Source organism: Primulina tabacum, chromosome 5, assembly GCF_025594145.1.
Source record: "Primulina tabacum isolate GXHZ01 chromosome 5, ASM2559414v2, whole genome shotgun sequence".
Classification (NCBI taxonomy): Eukaryota; Viridiplantae; Streptophyta; class Magnoliopsida; order Lamiales; family Gesneriaceae; genus Primulina; species Primulina tabacum.
This window is the reverse complement of record NC_134554.1, coordinates 3,097,591-3,120,941: the sequence shown is the minus strand read 5'-3', so window position 1 is coordinate 3,120,941 and position 23,351 is coordinate 3,097,591. Positions and strand designations below refer to the sequence as shown.

The window sequence follows — 23,351 nt, the reverse complement described above, 5'->3', positions numbered from 1 at the left end:
AGTTAATGAAAAGATTAATTAAGTTAATTAATCTTGCATGACTCTTGATATGCATTTTGGGGCTTACAATAGTGTGTTCACTTCCTCATTTCATACACATGAAAATCTTTTCTCTTTCAAGTATTCTCTTGCATTTCATATTGTTAGCTTTTCATTTGACCTCCGTTAAATCTCGGTGATAAAGTAAATGTACGTTTTCAGTTCGCCGTATTAGTGTCTCGTGCTAAGTCACTGCTGGTTGTTCCTTTGTATCCTGGGAAACAGACGTCCAAGACGATCCTCGAAGCACATACAGGAGGAAACGAATCTGTTTTAAGGACAATGTACTTCGTACAGGCCTCGGTTTGGTTTAATTCATTTATATCGTTTCTCTATTGTTTTCTCTTCACTGTATTGCTCGCTGGTTTTATTGACAAAAACCTTTCTGTACTGTCCCATTTGATATATTGTACAACATAGTTTGAAGAATGAAACGATGAATGATGCATGATATACAGATAATGTAATGTTATGTAACTACAGCGCATGCTTTTCAAATCGTCTTGTGACATATTCTGGTTATTTTGCTTCATATTATTAATTTAGCCTTTTTTTTCAGGAGTCGACACTTTTGGTTGGATGTAAATTGAAGTGAAATTATCCTTTTTGAAATTTCAATATTAAAAAAAACTTTACTAGTTGATGATTTCCTTAAAAACTGATTCTAAGATTTTTAATACCGAAAGTCCAAAAGTTGTTCAAAAAACCTTCCCCCAAAACGTTAAAATGTATTATTTTATCTCCACAATACCTTTGACTTAAATGTGAACTAATTACTAATTATATTTTGGATCTGATAAATTAATGCATCCCAAGTTCTTAAGCAATTAATAAATAAAATGAAATTTTAGTTTTCACAAGTATATATATATATTTTTCTTTTAACTTAATAAGACGCAAAGGACATGGAATTAAATTATATGCCATTAATCACCGTAGCTATGACAATTGAGGTGGTAGGTCCATAATATTTGAGAAAAAAGTCGGAGAAAATTAATAGGATGCATGTGTGCGTCTGCTGATCCATTCTCAGTGTAGCAAACACTAGCCCACATTTTACTAGTGGCACCACGCATGCGCAACTAATAAATAATCACTTGTAGCAAAAATTAAATTTCAAATAAATAACTAATTGTGGTAAGAATTTTATTCAAATTTCACAAAGAAAATTGTTATGGAAAATCCACTTCCTATCAACGAAAAACTATTTTTTTTAAAAAAAAATGACATTTGCTGTCTATAATAATAGTTTTTAAATATTTGCACTCGAGATTGAAGTTATTTTTGGAAGTGTACAGTTGAAGTATATATCAGAATCAAATTTTTTTTAATGGAGTGCTTATACAAAAAATACCAGTGATCGGGCTACATGCATTATATATAAATTGTAATGGATAACTGTTATCATGTATTGTATTGTCTAATATATATTTATATTCCTAAAAGTATATATAATTTGGGTGGAAAATTTAAAGAAGTTGGTGGTGGAAAAATTACCCTTAAGTGTTATTGTTTTGTTTTTGTATTAAATGTGTCAGGTTGTATTTATAATTTGTAATAATCTTGATTATTGACTTCACCAACAGTCGTCTAAAAATAAACAAAAATAAAAGCGAAGAATTTAGGGGAAATTAATCAAATTTAAAAATGAACGTAATGAGCAAGTGACTGGACGTACTTTAATTGAAGAACAAATGAATTTGATACTCACCCATTTTTTTATATTATATATTTAAGGAAAACTAGCTAGTTTTACAATATAGAGATATACAACGTATATTTTTCGATATATTATCATGAAATATTTCTGCTGTGTTATATATCTTGATTAATTCCTATGCTGAAATTGGACAATTGAATTGACTAAATAGGAGAATGAATTGAAAAGGTCTTTTCGCAAGACATTCCTTCTTTATGCTTTAAGAGGAAATGCAGACCAGAAAAACAACTACAAAAACTTTAGAGACGGATGTTATTCATTCACTGCACCAACAACCGTATTAATTAAATGGCATTGGAATTATCAATTTCAAATGATTTTTGTATACAAATTAGCCTGAATCCAGTTTAGAAAAGAATTGAATATGGGGAAGGAAATGCAACAAAACCCTAATGCAGCATTAATTGTAGGGAAGGATCAGATTGAAAAAAGCTCAAGAAAACTCTACAAGATCGATAATATTATATTGAGGAAGTCGATAATAATTAGTTCTTCATTCAAGACTAATCTTGGATTTTTTTCTTCTTTTTTAATTCGCCGACTACTTACTTATCTGTTGTGTAGAGGATTTGGACCTGTGCGAACTCTCCTCTTCTCGGCGCCGAAGATCGCGTCTCCATTTTCTTGTGTTGCATCTCCTAATCTGGAGCCATTTCTATGTACTTTAACAGCATTCATGAAAGAAAAAGAACCTTTTTTATCTCTGGATAATTTACCATCTCCACCTACAAAACATGGGCTCTCCAACATCAGCAGCAGAAGGAATATTGTGCACAAGCCGGCCGCTTCTAATTTCCCCATTAAACCTATGAAATGTTCTCTGCTGGTAAGAAGCTCGATAAGATATAGAATCGGATCCAATAGCTCTACATAAAACAGCTTCTCTAATTCTCTCACCTTGTACACCTTAATTCTTGAAGGCTGAAGCAGAAGATATAAGATTGGTTTGAGGTTTAATGCATAGATTCGAAGTGGGAATTTAAATATGTGGAGCACTGGAGCTTTTCGTATGGACTTGTTTTATACTTTCCAGGGGGCTGTATATATATATAAATTGCATGAATTTTGTTGCCCTTTTTTAAAAAAAAAAATTAAATTCGGACTCATATAATTATCCTTCTATTTTTATTATTTTAACTTGATACATACCATTAAAAAAAACCCATATATATGTATGGTAATAATAATAATATAAAATAAATTATGTCACCAAATCTTGGGTCCTAATTAGTGTATACTTTTGGTGTGTGTTGAGAAACTTTTTCCCTATATATTAATTTCAGAGCCAATTAATTCGTTGCACGAACTCGCACACGTACATACACTTGGACGGAAGAAAGGGTGTCTGCCGACTTAATTATATATTATATTATTATATTATAAATACGTAACTTAATATATATATTACTCAAGGTTTGACTGAAGTTTCGAGAGTTTTTAAAGGAAAAATAACTCGAATTTAATTATCAAAACATTAAAATTCCCTAAAGTACTAATCGACAATTCACGAGCATAATTGTCTGAATCATAAATGGTAGCGGCATAAGATTTAGTTGTCACAACTTTGACAGATATACACAAGTTTTAAAAATCAATTCTACACGTACTTCGTTATATTTTGTATTGAAAAAAGTGACATATATATCGTGTATCGAATGAGTATTTGTTATTTTACATTTCTAAAATAAACTATACTTGAGTCTTGTGGTGCCTAAATTCCGCAATGGTCGTGTTCATCATTTGACAAAAGACTAGGACAAATAATGGGACACTGATATTACGACTATTAAAGCAATTATTTTCTTTGGTACAAATTAATGATGTTGTCTTTATTTCTTTTTTCTCCTGTAAGTTAAATTCGATAATTCCGACAATAGAGATTATTATTAAAATTAGTATTTCGTTGAACCAAAAAAAATTGTAGCAAAATATTGCAATGAAAAATGTAATGGTCGGTCATTTAAGAATATTCATTTGTCCTGTATAAATAATTTATTTAGTTCAATAATGTATACGAATTTTAATTTGACTTGTTTCTTCCATTGGAGACTGACCCACCATGTTTGACAAAGCCTGGAAAAGTGTGTTAAGGTGAATGGATGGCGACTAGGAAGGAAGCTTCTGGCAATTACAAATTGCTTTAATTTTAATGGGAAAACTTCATCATTATCCACAAGAAAAAATATATAGAAATAATGTTCTTCACTTTTTACAAAACATTTTTTTATATATATTAAACTTTTTTTTATTTTTTTGACATTTTATTCATTATACGATCGGGGCATATGGCAAAACCAGAAAATTGTAATCTAATTAATTTTTTAAAAAAATCACTGTCTCTAGTAAAAGTTTACGAATATTGGCTGATTTAAAATTTTTATTTAAATTCAATATAGATTTTTGTATTAAAAAAGAAAGAAAGAAAGGAACACATTGCTATAGGTAGAAATTGAATAAAATGATGGATTGGGCTCTTGGGAAAGATCCGCAGTTGGATTGGTACCTTGCTGGAAGACCAAATTGTATTATTTAGTTTATGAAACAATTAGTTTGTTTACCACTTTAGCCCCAGACATATGACCGCATTCATATACAAACTAGTGGTATATATATGTATTTTTTATTTACTTTGTAAAGTCCTATCTTGCAATGAAAACTTTATAATCATATTATGTTAGTGTATTTTTAAAGTTTAATCTATATTTTTCAAAATGTCTTTTTTTAATAATAAATTTATCATATTAGTATAGATAAAATATAATATAATATAATAAATATCATGTAAAAAATGTTGATTTAATGACGGATAAAAATTTATAATATTAGTTAATATAACAGAATATGATTAATTATATTTAAAATAAGGCAAAAACTTGTGTGAGTCGCACGGGTCGTATTTTGTGATACATATCTCTTATTTAAATCATTCGTGAAAAAAACTTTTTATGCCAAAAATGTTATTTTTTATTGAAAATATTGATATAGTTAACATGTCTCATAGATAAAAAATAAAAATTCGTAAGATGTGCTTTTAAAATAATCTCACTCTCTTTCAATGCAGATGTCATTTTGGTAATTTCGCCAGATAGTTCCAGAATTTTCTTCTATGTTGATATAAACATTTCTCCCGAATCCAAAACCCTAGTGCTGTTTCTCTCTTTTTCCACAATATCTTCTTGATTATTTTCCTCGAGGAAAAACAATGGCGAAGCGCCTGTTACCACTCCTGAACCGCGTTTTAGTTGAAAAAATCACCCCCCCTTCAAAAACCAATGCGGGTATTCTTCTTCCTGAGAAGACATCTAAGGTAATTGCTCCATTTTCCCCTGTTCACATTCCCCTCTTTTTCCGGTGTCTATTTTAGTTTTTAAATTTGTATTACACTAAGTTCACTTCATTTTGTTTCTGGGTTTTGTCTGAATTAGAGAAACTCGGTTATAATTGTTAAGACAATTATAGCAAAATGTCTGGCAATATAGACCAGGCTGATATTGGGGAAATGGTAAGAAAAAGAAGGAGATGAAAAAAAACCAGTATAGAGGTTAATGTTGCTTGTTTGGCTATTAAGAAAATGAACTGTAGATGCTTTGGTGAAGCAATTTTTTCCTTTTTCCTAACTCCCTGCAGAGCCCAAACATTGGTTTTCAGAATGAAGCTTTTTGTAGTTGTTGATTCCTGGATTTAGTTACTGTAGTTGCTGATATGATTTGTTTGATGATTCAGTTGAACTCTGGAAAAGTTGTGGTTGTTGGCCCCGGATGTCGTGATCTGGAAGGAAAGCTGATTCCCGTGAGTTTGAAGGAAGGAGATACTGTTTTGCTCCCGGAATACGGAGGAACTGAAGTGAAGCTTGGTGAAACATTGTAAGTATTTTATCTCGGTCGATTCTTGTTTGATGGGGATCATGCATTGTAATTTTCTTGTCATGCGTTTTTCTTCTTGTTTTTGTTACCCGAACAAAGTGGTCAGCTTGTTTGTGCCACGGCTACTAGTTATATGAAACTAGTTTGGTATAAACTTGTTGACATTTTAACTGGAAAAGCAGACTAAGCATTATATTTCAATTGCTGTACCATATTTGATAGCTCACCATCACACTGAATCTCGTATCTAATGAGTAACGACAGCGGTTCAAGTTAAATCTTTTTAAGCATCGAATTGGACAGATTTTCTGTTTGATGTTTTCTGGAATGGAAGAGCTTTAACACAGATATAAGGATTGTTTTTCTTGAAAGTAATAATTTTGTTCATTACCTGTTTTGATCGGTTGTATAGATGCCATTTGAGCTTGTTACAGTTGTGCTAGGCTGGTTGTGTGGATTGATTTCGCTCTTGATTTTTCAGGTATCATCTGTATCGAGATGATGACATTCTGGGAACTCTGCACGAGTAATTCAGTGTCACCCTTAGGTTTCACCGCAGAGAACCATACTTGGTTTAAATTTTACGTTAGTAACCATTTTGTCTGACAATGATTTTGATGGAGATTGGTGGATTATTTTGTGAAACAATTTTCCGTTATCATGAATTATAATACAATCGAACTGATTCTCAAGAACTCAGAGAAAATGTTTTTGAGATTAATTGTGGTGTTTGAATTGATTTTCGCAACAAAAATGCAATCAGGAGTTATGGCTGGAAAACTTTAGTTTGTGACATGTGAAAATTTGAAAGTAAGCTGAAATCCGGGAAACCATACATTTAGATGCATGTCATCTTCTCCGGAACAAAGTGAAAATTTTGTGTCGCTATGGGTCTGTCTCGATGACAACTCTATTAACTCGAGGAAGTGGCTGGCCTCGAACAAACGAACCGAACAGAACCAGCGATCTCTTCGGTTGGGAATATGGTGCTTCATGAGAAGCTCCTCTTATGGTAGCAAATGATAAGAAGTCTCCATATATTTGCGTCCATCCACCAACCTGTAAAACACCCAATAGTTCCCATCAAGTTGTTAAACATGTGAGATATCCATGTTCTTTACGTGTCATTGCAATTTGTTCAAATATATGTTTTGTAGATTCAAGAATTGTAGAGAAATGTGAGAAAATGGACGAGCGTGGAGAAATATTCGGGAAAAATTCGCAGTTCCAAAACAAATAACTCAAGCTTAACTCGCATGTGGTTGTATCCATATTCTTAATTTGATTTAATGTCATGCGTAAGTTGAATCAACCTGTCTTCCCACAAACCAGGCACTGTATGACACCGTTGTGTTCAATCCCATTTCTTTTGCCAGGTTGTTAACCAGAGTCCGAGTTCCGGTTAGTGGGAGAACCGAATCTTGGTCGCCACTGAGAATTTTCCAAGTAAATTAACCATTAGGTAACTGAAAGAAAGCGGTGGAACGACTATAACCAACATTCAAAACTCACCTGTAAACTAATACACGAATCTTGGACTTGACAAGAGAACCTAGAATACCGATTGTCGGCGTCTCCAGACACTGGAAATCATAATGTAGAACACTGCAACCCAGATATTGAATTGAAAGCGCAAATATTGAACGAAATCGTGGTTCTTTAGTCACTTCGATTTACGAAATGTAAATAAGGGTTAATAAAGTTTAGGATCTGGGCTTTGTGTAATTTGAGAGAAGATGAGATTTACTCGCTACAAATGCTCCACTTGTCGACTCCAATAAGGTTCGCATGGAAAGCTTTCTGCACATCTTTTCTGTTCAAGTACACGTCTGTTTCATCTTCTACGCACACATCAATCTTGGGTTCATCTTGCTGCTAACAACAATCCAACATAAAACATTCTAGTTAAATTAACAACAATTTTTTTTGGAAAAAAAAAATCGACTTTTTATGCAAATACTTATCTTACAACAATTAATCCAAGAACACACTTGCAAAAACTAAATGATAAAAGAATGCGAGGAGGAGCAACGTGACAACATCACTCACCAGTTGATTTAGAACCATGGATTGCCCGAGAACAGATGACAAACAGACATCGAGTGTAACATCGTAAGAATCGATGAATTTTCCGATCTCTGCAGAAACAAGTCGTATAACCCGAGAGCAGACAGGTGTAAGAGCTCCGTTCTGATACTGCCTTCTGATTTGTGAATAGTTGCAAACAAATGTAAATTCATGATATGCAGCATCAGATATCAGTCCATGTGACCACAAGTATTCAGCCCTCGAGTTGAAATCAGTATTGAATTCAAGAAGTGGATTTCCTATCTGATAGTAGTCGCAAGATAATCAAGAAGTCAGCTTAAATACTGAAGTTCACCATTAAATTTTTCATGATTTCAACGAAATAATTGACGTATTTATTGTTATTACTCACGGCAATTCCTTTAAGATTGATCTCTGCTTTAGATTGTACAATGAGGTTGGCTAGTTGTGGAACATAATGCCCTGGTGAGAATCAACTTCTTTATTTCAAATTGAACTTACAAAAAGCAGCTTCATTTTTCATAAACATCCCTATCAAGAGAAACATACCAGCATAACTTTCCCCTGAGATGATAAAATCTCTGTTCTTGTATTCCGGGAATTTATCGAACCAGTTTTCGAGGAAAACAAGGTTATCTTTAGCTAAACAAGAGCAAACGTTCATTTAAAAGGACTCCTATACTTCATTGCAAATTAAAATGTCATCTGTTTTCTAGTAGTTTTCAAGTAAACGGAACCTGTCATTTCGTCATCCACAGATTTATAGTAGGATTTATTGGTAGAATAAGAGAAGCCAACCCCGGCAGGTGATTCCAAGTATATCATGTTTGCCTCTGTAAGTACACATAAAAATGTTTCATTACAATAGCTAAGGGGTGTAAAAAATTTGGTAAAGAAATCCGGAAAACACATTTTATATGGAATAAGTTGAAGAAAAAGTGTCACCCTTATTCCAGCTATAGTCATTTTTCACCAAAATGTTGCCACTTGGCTTAAAGGGTCCATGCTCACTGAACGCCCCCGCTCCCAGAGATGAGCATCCAGGCCCTGAAATATAAAAAAGATTGCATCTTATCAAATCCAAGAACGCCTATACCCGATAATCGGATGCCTCGCACTCTCTCTATGAATGGATGCATGAAAAGTGTTCAGTAAAGTCGGCCAATTTGGTTTAATCGTTTATGTTAAACGGGCTACAGATACGACATGTTCACTAGGAGGATCTATTTGGGTTCCCTATTTTCAATTTTTCTTGCAACACTCGTATGATATCCATAGACAACCAATAGCAGTAACCGCATCAATGATGCATCGAATTGGTGAAAAGGCAAACATCCATGTACACTCAATTTTTAGCATAATTTGTCTCGAAAATACAGATTTCACCTCCCTATTTTCACCAACTCTTTCTGCTTTTCACATCACATTGATCAACTACTTTTCTGGGATCCACTTTGTTTTTCAAGAAACAAAAATGCACGCATTAAAACACAGACAGAGCGTAATTTACCTCCATTTAACCAAAGAACAAGAGGCTTTGAATCTGGCTCAGTTTCAGCCTCCACAAAATAGTAAAAGAATGCTCTTTTCTGCACTTCATCAACGGTAATATAACCTGAATATTGCTGAAAATTAACCGTTGGTTGGCCGGGTAGACTGACTATTTCATCAGCTTTTAAATGGGATTCTACAGCCCCCAAATACATCTGCAATGCACAGATTATTACAAAGATTGGCCATGGCTGCAGCTGAGACACCATGATTGTAACTGTGTGTGTTAACAGAAAGACGAGAAACAGAAAGAGGAGGACTGATTTGTGGTTTATATTGCCTATGTGACTTAACTCTATAATATAGTTTAAATATCTTAATTGATAATTAAATGTGCCCAATGATTCCATATTGAATTTTGATTTTTGAGGCACCTTTTGTACTGTTGCAGATGGAGATATTATATGGAAGATAGATTAGTCTACTCTGCTCCACTGGCATCACTATTGAACTTTCGTGATATTTGAAAAAAAAAAATTAAAAATAAATACATAAATATTTCCCGTCATTCAAGAATAAAGATAGATATATATATATCTATATATATATCTATAAGATTGTATGCACATAATTAAAGAATTTCAATGCTGGAAAAAAAATTTCATATACATATTAACGTCTGTAATCTGAATTTTTAATTGTTACGTAATTAGAAATTTTTATAAAAGAAACCAATATATTAAAATGTATAGAATTTTAAAACTACGTGTGTTTAAAATGAATAATAATTTCCCTTTTTATTTTTCTCTTAAAACTTTAACTCATCTTAAAAAAATGATAAAACAAGAAAGTGGCAGCGGCCCTACCGCTTGGAACTTTATACACAGGTTTGAATCTGAATTTCGAAACGAGAGCCAGGAAAACAATGGGAAAGGCAAAAAGAGATTAAAATATAAAAACAATACAACCTGTGCCCACTCATATCCATAAAATTTTATCATTCTTTATTAGAGATAATAATTGAATTGATGGCCAGTAATGAAAGATATATTGTTTCAACTAATATTTATTTATTTTTATTTTCCTTGGGTGTAACATCGTCAACAAATTATATTATTATTCTTGTGCGTGTGTAATTCAAAGTTTGGGGAGTTATCTTATACGGGGAATGGGCTTTGCGGGTACGTTTTGTGTGTGTGTATTATCGGTCTTAGTTATGGGTTTTGCTTGGCACATATATCCATCTATCGACAAAAAAGATACATTAATGATGACGCTATCGATATATGTAAGAAAATAACAAAACCATTATCACAAATTCAAGTGGCTTGTTACTTACTGTTTGCAATTCTAGATCTCGTGATTATTACTCTAGCATGCTCTTTTTTAATAATATACTAACATGCTAAGAGGATATCAAAAACACACACACAAACATATACATACAGTTTTGATATGGTGCACACCTACCGTGCACACCTATGTGAGCACCGATGAATTGTGCATCCAATGAGTGAGTGACACCTCATCGGTGCTCAAATAGGTATGTACATTAGGTGTGCAGCAACGGTATTCATATTTGTATTTATTTATTAGGTAATACACGTTTATTAGATTTGATGGAACATGTCAAAATTATAAATCCGATAGGTAAATATTGCTTCATCAATGAACATAAAAGGATTTAATAAAACTTATTATTATATATATATATATATATTGTTAGCTACGAAACATAGAATTTGTGTGTAGTATTTTGATTCAACTCTCCAATCATGTAGTATAAAGAGCTTCATTGGTTTTTAAAAATCAAATTTTAAGTGGATGATTTTGGACCATTTTTTACAATTTCCTCTTGAAGAAGGATAGCATGTATTCATGTAAATTCAGGAGGGCTCGGGGAACTTGAGGAACATGTAGTCATGGGGAGTGAGGGTAAGGTAAAAAAGTACATCAAAGTAATAAAAATTATTTTTATTTTTTATATATAAAGGGTATATTTGTAACTTTAATCAGGACTTCATCCAATTTAATTTAAAGCAGTATTTTATGGAGCGTTCTACTATAATAATAATAATAATAATAATTAAATTTTATTGAGGAAAAAAATTAAAAATAATTTTATTGATTTAATTAACAAAGTGTAAAAAATGTAAGTTTATTAATTCAACGTCTCTTCCACTGGCCACGAGTGAAACAGGGGGGAGAGCCTTCCATTGAAGTGAGTGGTATTCCTGCTATTCCTTCTTCTCTGTCATTTATTAACTAAATCACTTTTATTATTGTTTAATTTTAAGTATTTATGATTATTGTCTTGTATTGTGATTGGGTTTAAGAATTTGATAGGTGTTGATTGTCGATGTTAGGGTTTGGGATTATGGGGAGAGGTTAAATTCGCAAATTTTTTATTTGTGTTTTATAATCTTTATAATGCTACTATCTGTGTGTTTAGTTTCTAAGATTTAGGGATTTTGATTAAGAATTTGAAGGTTGTGTTCTTGAGCTAGACTTCCTTTATAATTTTTCAGTTTGCTTGTTGGGATGATTATACGACGATGTGAATATTGGAACTGTGGTGATGATGTCATTTTTTCAAAAAATTTGGCGTTCTTTTTTTGAAGATACAATCTTCACGAGTAGCCAAACAACCCATATTGATTGGCTGGCTAATTTGGGGGGTTAGGGGTTCATAAATTTCTATTCATAGGTTAGACTTATGTTCTTCTATGATCTATCCACGGGTGAGCCAAATTGATTTTGAAATTCTTGCTGAAATTCGGTTTTTAAATCCTGTTTTACCTGTAAATAATGTCTTTAAATTTAGGTATTTCAATTGGTATGTTGTCCATATGCAATCGCCATGAAGATATACTGGGGTTGAAAGGGAAGATTTTTGGGTGGGAGTATTCAAATTAAAGCTGCACCACTTTTAATCAATTAATATAGCCACATTTCTATTTCAGTGATAATTTGTTTCATGTGCCAAGTTGCGAAGCATTTGAATTTTCAACTTGTTTTTCTCTGCATTTAATGTAATGCATTGGCTCTCTGGGCTTGGCTGAACTGCTGCTGCTGCTTTGTTTTTTCCCACTCCTTTCTTGGAGATGATAACGTATGAGACGTAGTATCAATCATGTACCCAAATAAATCTTCTTTTTGTTATTTTTATTTCAATTTTTTGTTACCCTGAGGAAAATTATATTTTTATGAAGAAAATGGACCCAGAAGCTGCACGAACTGCACGCGAGTCGCTGGACTTGGTGTTCCACATGTCGAACATTCTTGAAACTGGGCTCGATCGCCATACTCTATCAATTTTGATAGCGCTTTGTGAGTTGGGTCTCAACCCGGAGTCACTCGCTGCTGTACTCAAGGAGCATCACAGTGAATCACTAGCTCCCTCTTCCTCTACATCACCTCCTTAACCTTGTATCTGAACAAAAAATTTGTTTCTGGTAGTTCATCCAGTCACAAGGCCTTTATTCACATCAACCATAAGCTGGTAACTGATCATCTCAGCGGTGTTTGTGCAGAAGGATTTGGAATGTGTCAATTTTTTAATACATGCAGATATGGTTGAATAGTTTTGAGTGATCTCAAACCTGTATGTTTCAAACCAAATACCCTTAGGTTCCGCTTGGAAAGAAGGAAACGACAATCATCTTCTTTATATTTCAAATCCATTATAATTAACATTTTTTTTTACATGGATGAGCAAGTTATGGATTTGAAATTCATTCAACTTAAATTCGTCCGAACAACCAAATTGATTTAAAATCCATATATTTAAAACTCATTTTTTCAAATCCTTTTATCCAAGAACAATTTTAATTTTTTTATTTTTGAAACGAAATCTTTGAATACAAGCACAATATGCCTAGTTTTGCCGCATCTAAAAGGGCATTCCTATATTTATATATATATAATTTGAAATTTTGATGTGTCTTTTCAATTTCGTGAAATATTCATTTATACAGTGAATCGGGCTGAGGATTAGTATTTTAAAAAACAAAAGGATCAAACTCTTGATAATGGCCCTTTTTATATTGGTCTAGTTTGACTTTGAAGCCCATCGAACACAGCTAGGTAAGTTCAACAAGAAAAGAAAGAAATCCAAGTATGTACGCAATGACATTTGACTTCGATTTTCAAATATCCGAGTATACAAGGATTAGTTTGATTGACCACCTACTCTTTTTTTTTTTACTTTACCATTCACTATTTTTCTTTTGCAGAATGGGATTTTTTATTTTTACTTTTTTAATATTCTTAGGTTAACCTATCGAAGTTACGCTTTAATTTGAGCTGCAGACCCTACTCTGGAAACGGAGATACCCACATTAATAGCAGGACTCTAAACCATTTCGATTATATATTTCGATGTTGGGAAAAAAAATGTTCAAATAGGATGGTAAAATCTTTGGGTTTCATTAATTTTTAAAAATTATCCTAAATGTTATTTTATTTAAAAAATAAAATAGTTGAGTGACTATTGAAATTGTTATGATGAGGTAACACTTTCCCAAAAAAAGAAAAGCAAAACATTTTAAAAAATACTTGTCTTTTAGTTTTGGTTCCAAATGTCGCATTAATAAGAGTAATTGTTATAATTATATATATAACAAATCTAAAACATAACATGCATTGTGATATCTTCAATAAATAAAAACTCTAATTTAGATCAATTGGTAGGCCTTGCCTTTGACTTGACTTTGAACAAACTCCATCCAAAACCAATTCAATGAATTTTGTGTTTCCTTTCGTCAACACCAATAAAAATAAAAATAAAAATAAAAATAATAATAATAGTAATAATAATAATAATAATAATATAATAGCAACTATAGAGTTATCGTAATAATTCTTTTTTTTTTCAAGGCAACTGCCGAGAAAGCTAACCAAAATTCTCGTATATAAAGCGTGGTTCACGGATAGCATAATAATTAAAATGTCTCGAACTCGAAACATAATCGAACATAAAAATGATAAAAAAAAATGTAAGACGGTCTCACGGATCGTATTTTGTAAGACAGATCTCTTATTTGGGTCATCCGTTAAAAAATATTACTTTTTATTGTGAATATCTATAGGATTGACCCATCACACGAATCATGAATATTTAGAAGTCTACAAACAGTTAACCACCCTTTACATGTTTATCGAGTCAAATTCTCGAATGTTCTTAGTTTTATTATTTGTAACTCTTGAATATCACTGTGTCACGAATTGACACTCACTTGCACATCCAATAAACATATAACATTTCATCGATATTCACATAGATGTGGTTGATGAATGTTTAATTTAATCAGCTCTAGCACCAAAAAAATGGAATGATAATCGAAACGTAAATTTTTTAATTTTATTTTTACAATGTAAAAAATTTGACCGATTTGACTATCAAACTTTTAATTATATAATATTAATAATATTATATCTATCATAAAATATTATGAATGATTATTTTTTTATTAAAAAATATAATTTAAGTTATATCAGACAGGTCAGATTGCCACAATAGACGTCTGATTTAATTGAAAGAACAAAAAAAATAAAGAAATTATTTGAGAACATTTTAATTTAATACAAATGAACAAATATTAGCTCGAATGGGGACAAAAAAGGATAAGAATGTGGGTATTTGGAATACATGTGTTTCCATAAAATTGTCAGAGAAAAAGGTTTTGACAATTGGAAGTACAGTAAATGAAAAAAGATACGATTAGGATGAGACCGAGTCGCCCATTGCCTTTGTGCGTAGAATTTCAAATAGATTTCTTTGTTCAAAAACGTGTCCCTTGTTTTATGGCCAATACTGCCTTTAACGTCACTATCAACGCCAACCCTTTGCTGCGAAATGTTTTATTTTATTTTCAAACAGCGGTAATATATGAACCCATATTAGGTTTTTTGCGGGGACGATCTCACGAATCTTTATCTGTGAGACGGGTTAAAAAATAATATTTTTAGCATAAAAAATAATATTTTTTCATGGATGACCCAAATAAGAGACTCGTCTCACAAAATACGATCCATGAAACCGTCTCATACAATTTTTTGTTATGAGCCCAACTCAATTCGAAGCTCCGGATATATCCATATTGTATTTACTATGAAATTAGTTAAAAGGAAAGAATAAAATAAATTTTGTTTACAAAAAACAAATTTTAAAAATATATATATATGTCAGGAGGCGTCGGTCGTAGTTGCAAATGTGATCCTAAGCTTTAAAAATAAATTGTTTAATTAATTTATTTATTTAAAAGAATGGATAAAGATTGATGTAGGATAAAGAGTGGGTCTCACGATACAGAGGGAGATGGATGTCTACTTGCTTCGTCTCACCACCAAATTGCCATCGAGTTAATAGCGTGCTGCTTCAGAACACGACTTACTCGCTATGATTACACGTGAAATGCGACTCATTTAAACATGACCAACGAACATTCTGTTCACAATGTGTGTTGTGTTCTTTAACTAATTTAAAGAGGAAACGATTTTGTACAAAAATTAATTTTCATATGAAAAAATATAAATTTTCTATCGTCAAACTCATCGTATCTTCATGACAAATAAAAAAAAAATAGTGAAGTTGAATTTTGAGAGGAAAAAGTTCTATCAAAAATTTACAACATAAGGTTTTCGGTAACTTGTTAAATTTAAATAGGCAAAAACTTGTGTGAGATGGTTTCACGGGCCGTATTTTGTGAGGCAGTTCTCTTATTTGAGTCATCCGTGAAAAAATATTATTTTTTATGCTAAGAGTATTACTTTCTATTGTGAATATCGGTAGAGTTGACCCGTCTCACATATAACGATTTGTGAGACCGCCTCACAAGAGACCTACACATTTAAATATTCAAATTCCTTTTTTTCCCCCAAGGCACACCATTTTAGAACAAAAAAATTGAAGTATTTCCATGCACTGACTTAAAATTATTCATATTCCACGTATAAAATAATCATGCCTGTCTCTAGCTAGAATTAATTTTAAAACAATTAATTAATATTATATCCGTTTGATACCCAAATCTAAAACAAACAATTTTCCAATACACAAAAAAATTCGAAAATTTATACGAATGCCATTAAAAAAACAAACTATTAATTCCTGATCATAAATTTCGGCTTTTATAGTTATTTACATTTCTCAAACAGATTTGAAGAACCAGCGCAAAATATTGTTTTGTCAAATACATGAGCTCTAAGCCGCTGCGAACAAATTTAAAAACCAAAAACTTTTGTAAAACGATCTTATAAGTCAATTTTATGAGACATATTATTTAATTGAATCATTTTTTAAAAATATTAATTTTTTATGTCAAAAACATTACTTTTTATTGTAAATATATACATGATTGACTTGTTTCATGAATAAAGATCAATATGATCCTCTCAAAAATAACTTACTTAATTTTTTTTTTATTTTTGTTAAAAACGGTCCGCACGGATCTAAAGTAATATGGGTAGAACAGTAAATATTGACTTATTTATGGAACTATTTTAGACTTATTTGTTGAACTCTTTTTTGTCTGTAAAATATACAAGTCACGTAGGTGTCCATTTATCGTCCCTTGTAATCTAAATTTACTGGTAGATTGGTGACACCGCGTCTTCTTCAAATTTAATTCATATATGCGCCCAGCCGAAAATGTCCACAACACGGCTCATCAATCTAGATATATAGACTGACAAATTATATATATCAAGTACATCGATTCACGTATTGCGTACTTGTACAATATTTTTTATAATTAATTAAATTTATATTTAAATGAGAATCGAAATATAATTATAAAAAATAGTAAAGAACTACAGTGCACTTTGGATTAAAAAATAGATAAGAAAAAGAAATGAAAAAATGTCCTAATAAGAATTGAACTTAGAACTGTGAATAGATTTTTAAAAATATGTTTTTTATTATAAATATAGATTGAATATATCTCACAAGATATCTACTCGATTGTATTTCAATCTCAAATTCAAAATCTCGATTTAAATTAAAATACTTTGTGTCATATTAGCTTACGATTATAAGCCATCTGCAAAAACTTCAGAGTAGGTTTCATTTGAGACGGTCTCACGAATCTTTATCCGTGAGACGAGTCAACCCTACCGATATTCAATAAAAAATAATACTCTTAGCATATAAAATAATATTTTTTAATGGATGATCCAAATAAGAGATTCGTCTCACAAAATACGACCTGTAAGACCGTCTCACACAAATTTTTGTCAAAATTTCAACCATCTTTTTCTTTACCATCGAGATTTCGTGACCTAACAATTCAACATTATTTCGATATAATTTTTTATTAGAATTATTTAGAAATTCGAAGTTCAAACTTTTCAATAACATTAAATATGAAATAATATTTTCAAGATTTGATACCACACTATTTTAAGGATCATAAATAGAAAAGAAAAAGAAAAAGAAAAAGAAAAAGAAAAACTTTCATAACTGTTAAAAAGGAAGAATGAGAAATATATATTAAGAAATTGGAACATGCTAAATAAATGAACATGTTCAAGTGAATGAGTTACCAGGTAATGAGTCAGTGAATCCTAAGAAGTTTCAAATAATAATGACAATTTTTTTACATTTACTTGCTTTACTACAAAATCGCACACTTTAATCATAAATTAATATTTTCTCCCTCGCTTTAATTTAATTTATTTGAAATCAATTTTCTCATACAAATATCATAAGCTAATTATTTTAATAATTCTTCCTAAAAATATATTATAGATAGTATAATTGTGTTCCAACTACCTATTTATTATAAAATAAAAACTCATTAGATAAATTAATCTTGATTCTTTTAAGTGTGTCAAAAATGTATCTATTAAATAATTAGTCAGGATTTTTAACTATCTAATACGATTTTTTTTCTAAATTATCTCTTTATATCTCGTTTTATTTTTATATTTGGCTACAAATTTATATCCAAAATTCATCCGAGAAGATTAAAATCGTAGGTTGCCAAAATTACTATGTAAAAGGTCAAAACTGTTAACGGCCAATCTGTACAAAATAAAATATCTGAATATCATTTTTAAAATTTTTAATTTTATCTCTACAATATGATCACTCTGAAGTCTATTTACGGATAATATAGATAAGCCAATATAAAAAAAAAAAATTAAAACTATCTCATCATGATTTGAAACACAACCACCACTCTTCAAAACTGTTGAAATTATAAGTTAAACAAGTTTAATTTTATGTTGTATTTTAATATTATATATATCATAATATAATATTATCTCAGAAAACCCCATGCGATAATCATGATTATAATTAATATAAAAAGCAGTCACGAGATTAAAAGTAAAAATAACTTCAATAAATTTATATTTATACAAAAAAAAAAATATGCTCATGAATATGTCATGTTAGTGGAACGATTCGGGGTGATGAAAATAATCAGTTTTGTATGATAGGTTATTGGATCGGTTTCGGATTTATTAGATTGAGAGTATAACTCAATTTAAAACCGGAAATAATTATATTATTTTAGGATTGAATCATATTAAATCGAACCAAATTAAGATCAGTTCCGGTTTTATTCAACTCCTAACATGCTTAATTATTTTGTTATATGCCTCGTTAAATAAATAACTACTTATTTTTCGACGTTGTTACAACAAAAAGCACATTTATTAATTATTATTTTTACGTATAATAAAAGGTCTCCCTTTCTCTGTGAAACATCCTCCTGTATGGTATTTGAGATAGAGATAGAGATAGAGATAGAGAGAGATTATCTCTCATTAATTTTTTCTCACAATTTTAATCTCTTCTGAATTCTCCCCAATCCTCACAAAACTTTCCTCTGAATTTCTCAAGTGGAATGCATTGAATTCTTTTACCATCAGACTTCACAATAACGTTTCTGGATTATTTACTTTTTTCTGCGTCTGTTGTTTAGAGAATCTCCCTGGCCTGGAAGCTTACAGATTTATTTATAATTTTTTCCCACTTTTTTTTCGATTTTTCTTGTTGAACTCGATTCCTGTTTATGAATCCGATCATCGGCTGAGGGTCGGGTTTTTTTTTTCTTTATCGGATATAAGAGGTGCCCATCAAAATTCTTGGGCCAGAGCCGATAAAAAAGGAACACAACTTTTCAGATTTTTCGTTGAAAAATCCGAATATTTTGATACCTGGGTCTCATCAAGATTAAATTTCCTTCCCTCAACTGTGATAAAAACTCCCTTTTTTTCGTTTAAAATTCCCATTTAACAAGGCCTCGGGAATTGAATTTTCGTCATGGCCAACAGTTCGGTGATTCTTGATAAGTGGAGGGAGTATTTCAGGAGGGCTAACTGTGATATCTTTAGTATAATCGAGCAAGCAATCATGGTTGCGGCCTCTGATTGCCCCTACGACTTCAAATTAAACAGGGATCGAATTGCTGAGATGCTATTCACATGTAAAGTTACCAAATGTTTTGGTTGCGATAAAATTGAATTGGCTGTGCCAAATGTAAAGGGTGCTGAAAACAGTGGGGATAAGCGTAAAAGTGTGACTGAGGCTGTAGGGAGTAAAGATTCAAAAGAAAGCAAGGTGAATAGCTGCGTAGATCACAGGGAGATAATAGAGATGAATGCGAATCAAGTTAGTAATTACAGCTACGGGGAAGCTGAAGCTTTGAATGATGAGATTGATGAGGAGTCTCAGTTATATGAGGAGGTCATGAGGATGAAGGAAATTCTCGAGAACACTGAAGAAGAGGTTTGATTTTGTTTCTGAATTATTGTTTTTCGTCAAGATGCTTTTTTATTGATGATTCATTTAATTTTAGCTGTAATCTTTTGCTTGTTCTTGGGTTGGCCAAGATATCTTCTGGTTTGTGATATTTATTCTAAATTTTGTGCCCAAATGTATTGATACCTTAATACCTTTGTTATGGTAGAATTTAGAAGTGCGTTTGCTTCCTTATTGATTGTTTGGTTAGGCTATCTCGTTTGATCGTTGCCTCTCTTGTTTCTTGACAGTCTGACGTGTTATTGTTTGATTCCCTGAGGAGGCTTCAGCTTCTGCCTTTGTCTGTGGAGATTCTTAAGGTTTGACTGGAACTATTGCCGGCTATAGATAATCGCCTTTCGAGTTCTTTCAGAATTATCTATGCTTCTCTATTCTTGTCACATTTTACTAGTGCTGTCTAACTTTCTTGTTTCTACTTCAGGCTACCGAGGCTGGAAAATGTGTTAATGCTCTACGGAAGCATAGATCTAAGGAAATTCGGAATCTGGCTAGGACTTTAGTTGGGTAGGTGCTCTTTGCTCTACTGTTATTGATGTTTGATGCTTAACTTAGTTGGATTGATATGATACTAGATTGCTGTGACGTATATATATTAATTTACTGTATTCGTGTTACATGATTGTGGACTGTACTAATTAGTCCCAAGTCTTTCAGATTGCATTTTATTTCTTATTCATGTTTGTCGAAATTTTTTAACTTGGATCTGCGATTTGAGTGGTTCCTTTTATGTCTTTTTTTCCATTAAGGAGTTTGAAATATCTTGTATTTTATATGATAAAATCGCTTTTGCTTACTGCCTACACTCATTGTTTCGAAACTCAGGGATTGGACGGTTATGGTTGATGCCTGGTTTAGTTCTACAGAAGCCATTGCAGGTAGCAACTTGAAGATGTTTCTACCATTCATTGCATCTAGAATTTTCTTTTCATGTCTTGTTTTGAACTATTAAATTTTTTATGTCTCGAAGGTGCAGAAGTAGCGACTGAGTCTGTGAAAACTTCTGTCGTCGAAGAAGAGGAGGAAGGGCTTCCATCTCCTCCACTAGATGAAGGAGCTTTCTTTGCCACTCCTTCTTCGATGGAGCTTTCACAGGTGTCGTGTCTTCTCTTTGTTTATTATAAAATGTTCCAAAGTATGGACGTTTTCGTTGTGGACTGACAGATCTTTCTTTATGTTACATTGTTCCTCCTTTGCGACTGGTACAGTTCTTTGATGGCATGGATGATGATGGAAGTGAGTTTCTTCTTTCGGTTTTGCTATTCAGTTCTTTATTTGAATTCCTCGCAACAAAGTGAACTAAAGAGGTTCATGATTTTTAATGGGAATGTTATTTCAGATCCAAGAAACAGTGAGGCATTCAACAAAAACAGAGAGAATGGCAGAAGACCAAGACTTGAGAAGCCCGGAATTCCCATGTTTAAGCTTCCGAATCTTGATGATTCAAGGGCTGCTGCAAAGGACAGAAAGGATGAAAAAACGAGAAATCAAGAACCTAAGTTGATTAAACAACCAAACAGGCCTCGCAGTACCGAATCGGGACTGCGCAGAACAAAACCAGACAAAGACGAGACCCCGAAGAAACCAATGCAACCTCAACAAAAGATGGTATTACAGATAGATTTATGATCATTATCGTGTCCTAGCGGTTCTGATCTTCATTCTTACTGCGTTAATCTTTTTGTTATTCACAAGAAGTTGAGTGACAATGAGGACTCAGTTCAGATGAAACTGGAGGTCACAAAACGGAAACTTCATGAGGGTTATCAAGCGGCAGAAAATGGTTAGCTTCCCCTACTTTGAGCCACATGAGTTTATCATTTTCATAACTGATTCCATCATCTTGTACTTGTCAACAGCCAAGAAACAGAGAACAATACAACTAATGGAGATTCACGAGCTCCCAAAGCAGAATCTTGCACAGAAGAGTCAGAAAACCAGACCTGGTAGCCACCACAACAGGCAACATTGGGCAAACGGGCGGCGGTGAATCGCTGACTCTAATCCAAAATTCATCATCTTTCTTACACCTCCACCCATAACATGCTTAAGTGTACCGCTAACTGTCTGATCATATGGTTTCGAGTTGCTTATGAACTGTATACTTTGAGTGATTGATCGGTAGAGCAGGCTTTTGCTGTGCTGATAAAATTAGCCTTCACAGCAGAAACCTGATGGTCGAACTTTTAAAGAGAATAACGACGAGTTGGAGTTAGTCATCGAGTCTAGGCCTTTTTTCCCCTAACTTTATTTTCACGTAGTCGAGTGCATTTTATATGATTACAATGCCAATGTTACATTAAAACATTTGAACTTGAAAAAATTATTGAAAAAGATTTATACTTATTTTAGTTGTTGAGGTTATGCATGCTTGTCTTACTTTTGACAGCCATGTGTTATTTTATATGATAGAAGTTGCAGTTAGATTATTTTGCAAGTTAAGACCATGTTGCATTTGTATGTCTTTTATGGAATTTCTTTGAAATTTTCCTGTTTTGTGTGCATATATTATCAGAAAAATAGATAGTTAATATCCGTAATAATTATTTTTACTTTCTTGTGACAAATAAACAATTAATTTTGGTGATATAGTTGGATGTTGGGTTAGGTCAACTTCCTACGAAAGAAAAAATTATTGTTGACTTTTGGCTCTCTTCTTTTTAATACTTTAAATAAAATAAATGAATAAATAATCAATCAATTAATTAAACCCTTGAATTGTTAATGGCCAATGACATTACCAAGTTTAACAATTTTACCAAATTTATTAGCCTCTTTTCCCTTTTAATTATGTATATATGTATTTTTAGGCACACACCCAAACGGATAGTACTCTATTACCTTCCAAAAGGAACACTCCATTATATTTTGTCGTATACGTAAAATCACTTAAATTCAAAATACATAATTTGGTCAAATTTTGATCACTAATCATATAAAACCTAAGCTGCGGGGGTGTGGGTGTATATATATATATATATATATATATATATAAAACTAAAAATTAAATTTGTAAAAGGGTGGTGAAATATTATACAATTACATGTAAATTATTTCTTAAGAGCATATAAAATTTAACTGAGGCCCCCTACTTTCCCAATTCTACGCGTATCATATTTGACCAGTTCCACTCCCATTTTGAATCAATTCACTGGACCCGCCCGCGTATATGGATTCCACACGTACAACTCGATTGTTTTTTTTTTTTTTGGGTCTTGATTTCTAAGATAAATTACTTTAATTTTTATTATATGTATATTGTATATATCATTTATTATATTATCACATTAATCAAGCGACGCCGGAGAGCCACAATATAATTTTCCAATTTTAAGCTAATATTTTATATTTCCGTCCTCTAAAAATTAGGGGCTGTGATTTCAGGATCTAGGGTTAATGATCCAAGTTCGAGGATTATAAA

The 23,351-nt window shown here is 32.1% G+C and overlaps 4 protein-coding genes and 1 long non-coding RNA gene across 10 annotated transcripts; 3 read left to right on the top strand and 2 right to left on the bottom strand.

Annotated features, from left to right (window-relative positions):
* Positions 1-1,606: 1,606 nt before the first annotated feature.
* On the top strand, positions 1,607-6,317 carry LOC142545527 (10 kDa chaperonin, mitochondrial-like). The gene is made up of 4 exons (XM_075652752.1): positions 1,607-1,612; positions 4,945-5,066; positions 5,483-5,622; positions 6,104-6,317. Exons 2-4 carry the CDS (start codon positions 4,962-4,964, stop codon positions 6,150-6,152), a joined length of 294 nt encoding a protein of 97 aa, XP_075508867.1. The 5' UTR covers positions 1,607-1,612; positions 4,945-4,961; the 3' UTR covers positions 6,153-6,317.
* On the bottom strand, positions 2,185-2,744 carry LOC142545528 (uncharacterized). Its single transcript, XR_012820300.1, has 2 exons — positions 2,657-2,744; positions 2,185-2,565 (listed from the first exon to the last, which is right to left on the bottom strand). It is a non-coding gene; the product is annotated as an uncharacterized LOC142545528 (long non-coding RNA).
* A 1-nt stretch (position 6,318) lies between the features above and the next one.
* On the bottom strand, positions 6,319-9,531 carry LOC142545526 (serine carboxypeptidase-like 45). Of its 2 annotated transcripts, none has more exons than XM_075652750.1 (10): positions 9,182-9,531; positions 8,617-8,718; positions 8,409-8,504; positions 8,221-8,313; positions 8,063-8,133; positions 7,672-7,953; positions 7,370-7,497; positions 7,135-7,227; positions 6,936-7,053; positions 6,319-6,681 (listed from the first exon to the last, which is right to left on the bottom strand). In XM_075652750.1, the coding sequence occupies exons 1-10, from the start codon at positions 9,429-9,431 to the stop codon at positions 6,508-6,510; spliced, it is 1,407 nt and encodes a 468-aa protein (XP_075508865.1). In that variant the 5' UTR covers positions 9,432-9,531; the 3' UTR covers positions 6,319-6,507. The 2 variants fall into 2 exon arrangements, with proteins under 2 accessions (XP_075508865.1, XP_075508866.1); XM_075652751.1 differs by having other exon boundaries at positions 7,370-7,494; positions 9,182-9,527.
* A 1,732-nt stretch (positions 9,532-11,263) lies between these two features.
* On the top strand, positions 11,264-12,745 carry LOC142545525 (mitotic-spindle organizing protein 1B-like). Of its 4 annotated transcripts, none has more exons than XR_012820299.1 (2): positions 11,264-11,383; positions 12,375-12,745. XR_012820299.1 is itself a non-coding variant. In XM_075652748.1 (2 exons), the coding sequence occupies exon 2, from the start codon at positions 12,378-12,380 to the stop codon at positions 12,585-12,587; it is 210 nt and encodes a 69-aa protein (XP_075508863.1). In that variant the 5' UTR covers positions 11,444-12,274; positions 12,375-12,377; the 3' UTR covers positions 12,588-12,745. The 4 variants fall into 4 exon arrangements, 2 of the variants coding, with proteins under 2 accessions (XP_075508863.1, XP_075508862.1); XR_012820298.1 differs by having other exon boundaries at positions 11,265-11,390; XM_075652748.1 differs by lacking the exon at positions 11,264-11,383 and adding an exon at positions 11,444-12,274.
* Positions 12,746-18,880: 6,135 nt separating this feature from the next.
* Positions 18,881-22,276, top strand: LOC142545524 (putative mediator of RNA polymerase II transcription subunit 26b). Of its 2 annotated transcripts, none has more exons than XM_075652746.1 (9): positions 18,881-19,900; positions 20,164-20,232; positions 20,355-20,437; positions 20,756-20,808; positions 20,907-21,025; positions 21,139-21,166; positions 21,270-21,538; positions 21,626-21,713; positions 21,790-22,276. In XM_075652746.1, exons 1-9 carry the CDS (start codon positions 19,436-19,438, stop codon positions 21,918-21,920), a joined length of 1,305 nt encoding a protein of 434 aa, XP_075508861.1. In that variant the 5' UTR covers positions 18,881-19,435; the 3' UTR covers positions 21,921-22,276. The 2 variants fall into 2 exon arrangements, with proteins under 2 accessions (XP_075508861.1, XP_075508860.1); XM_075652745.1 differs by having other exon boundaries at positions 18,882-19,900; positions 20,901-21,025.
* The last annotated feature ends 1,075 nt before the right edge of the window (positions 22,277-23,351 follow it).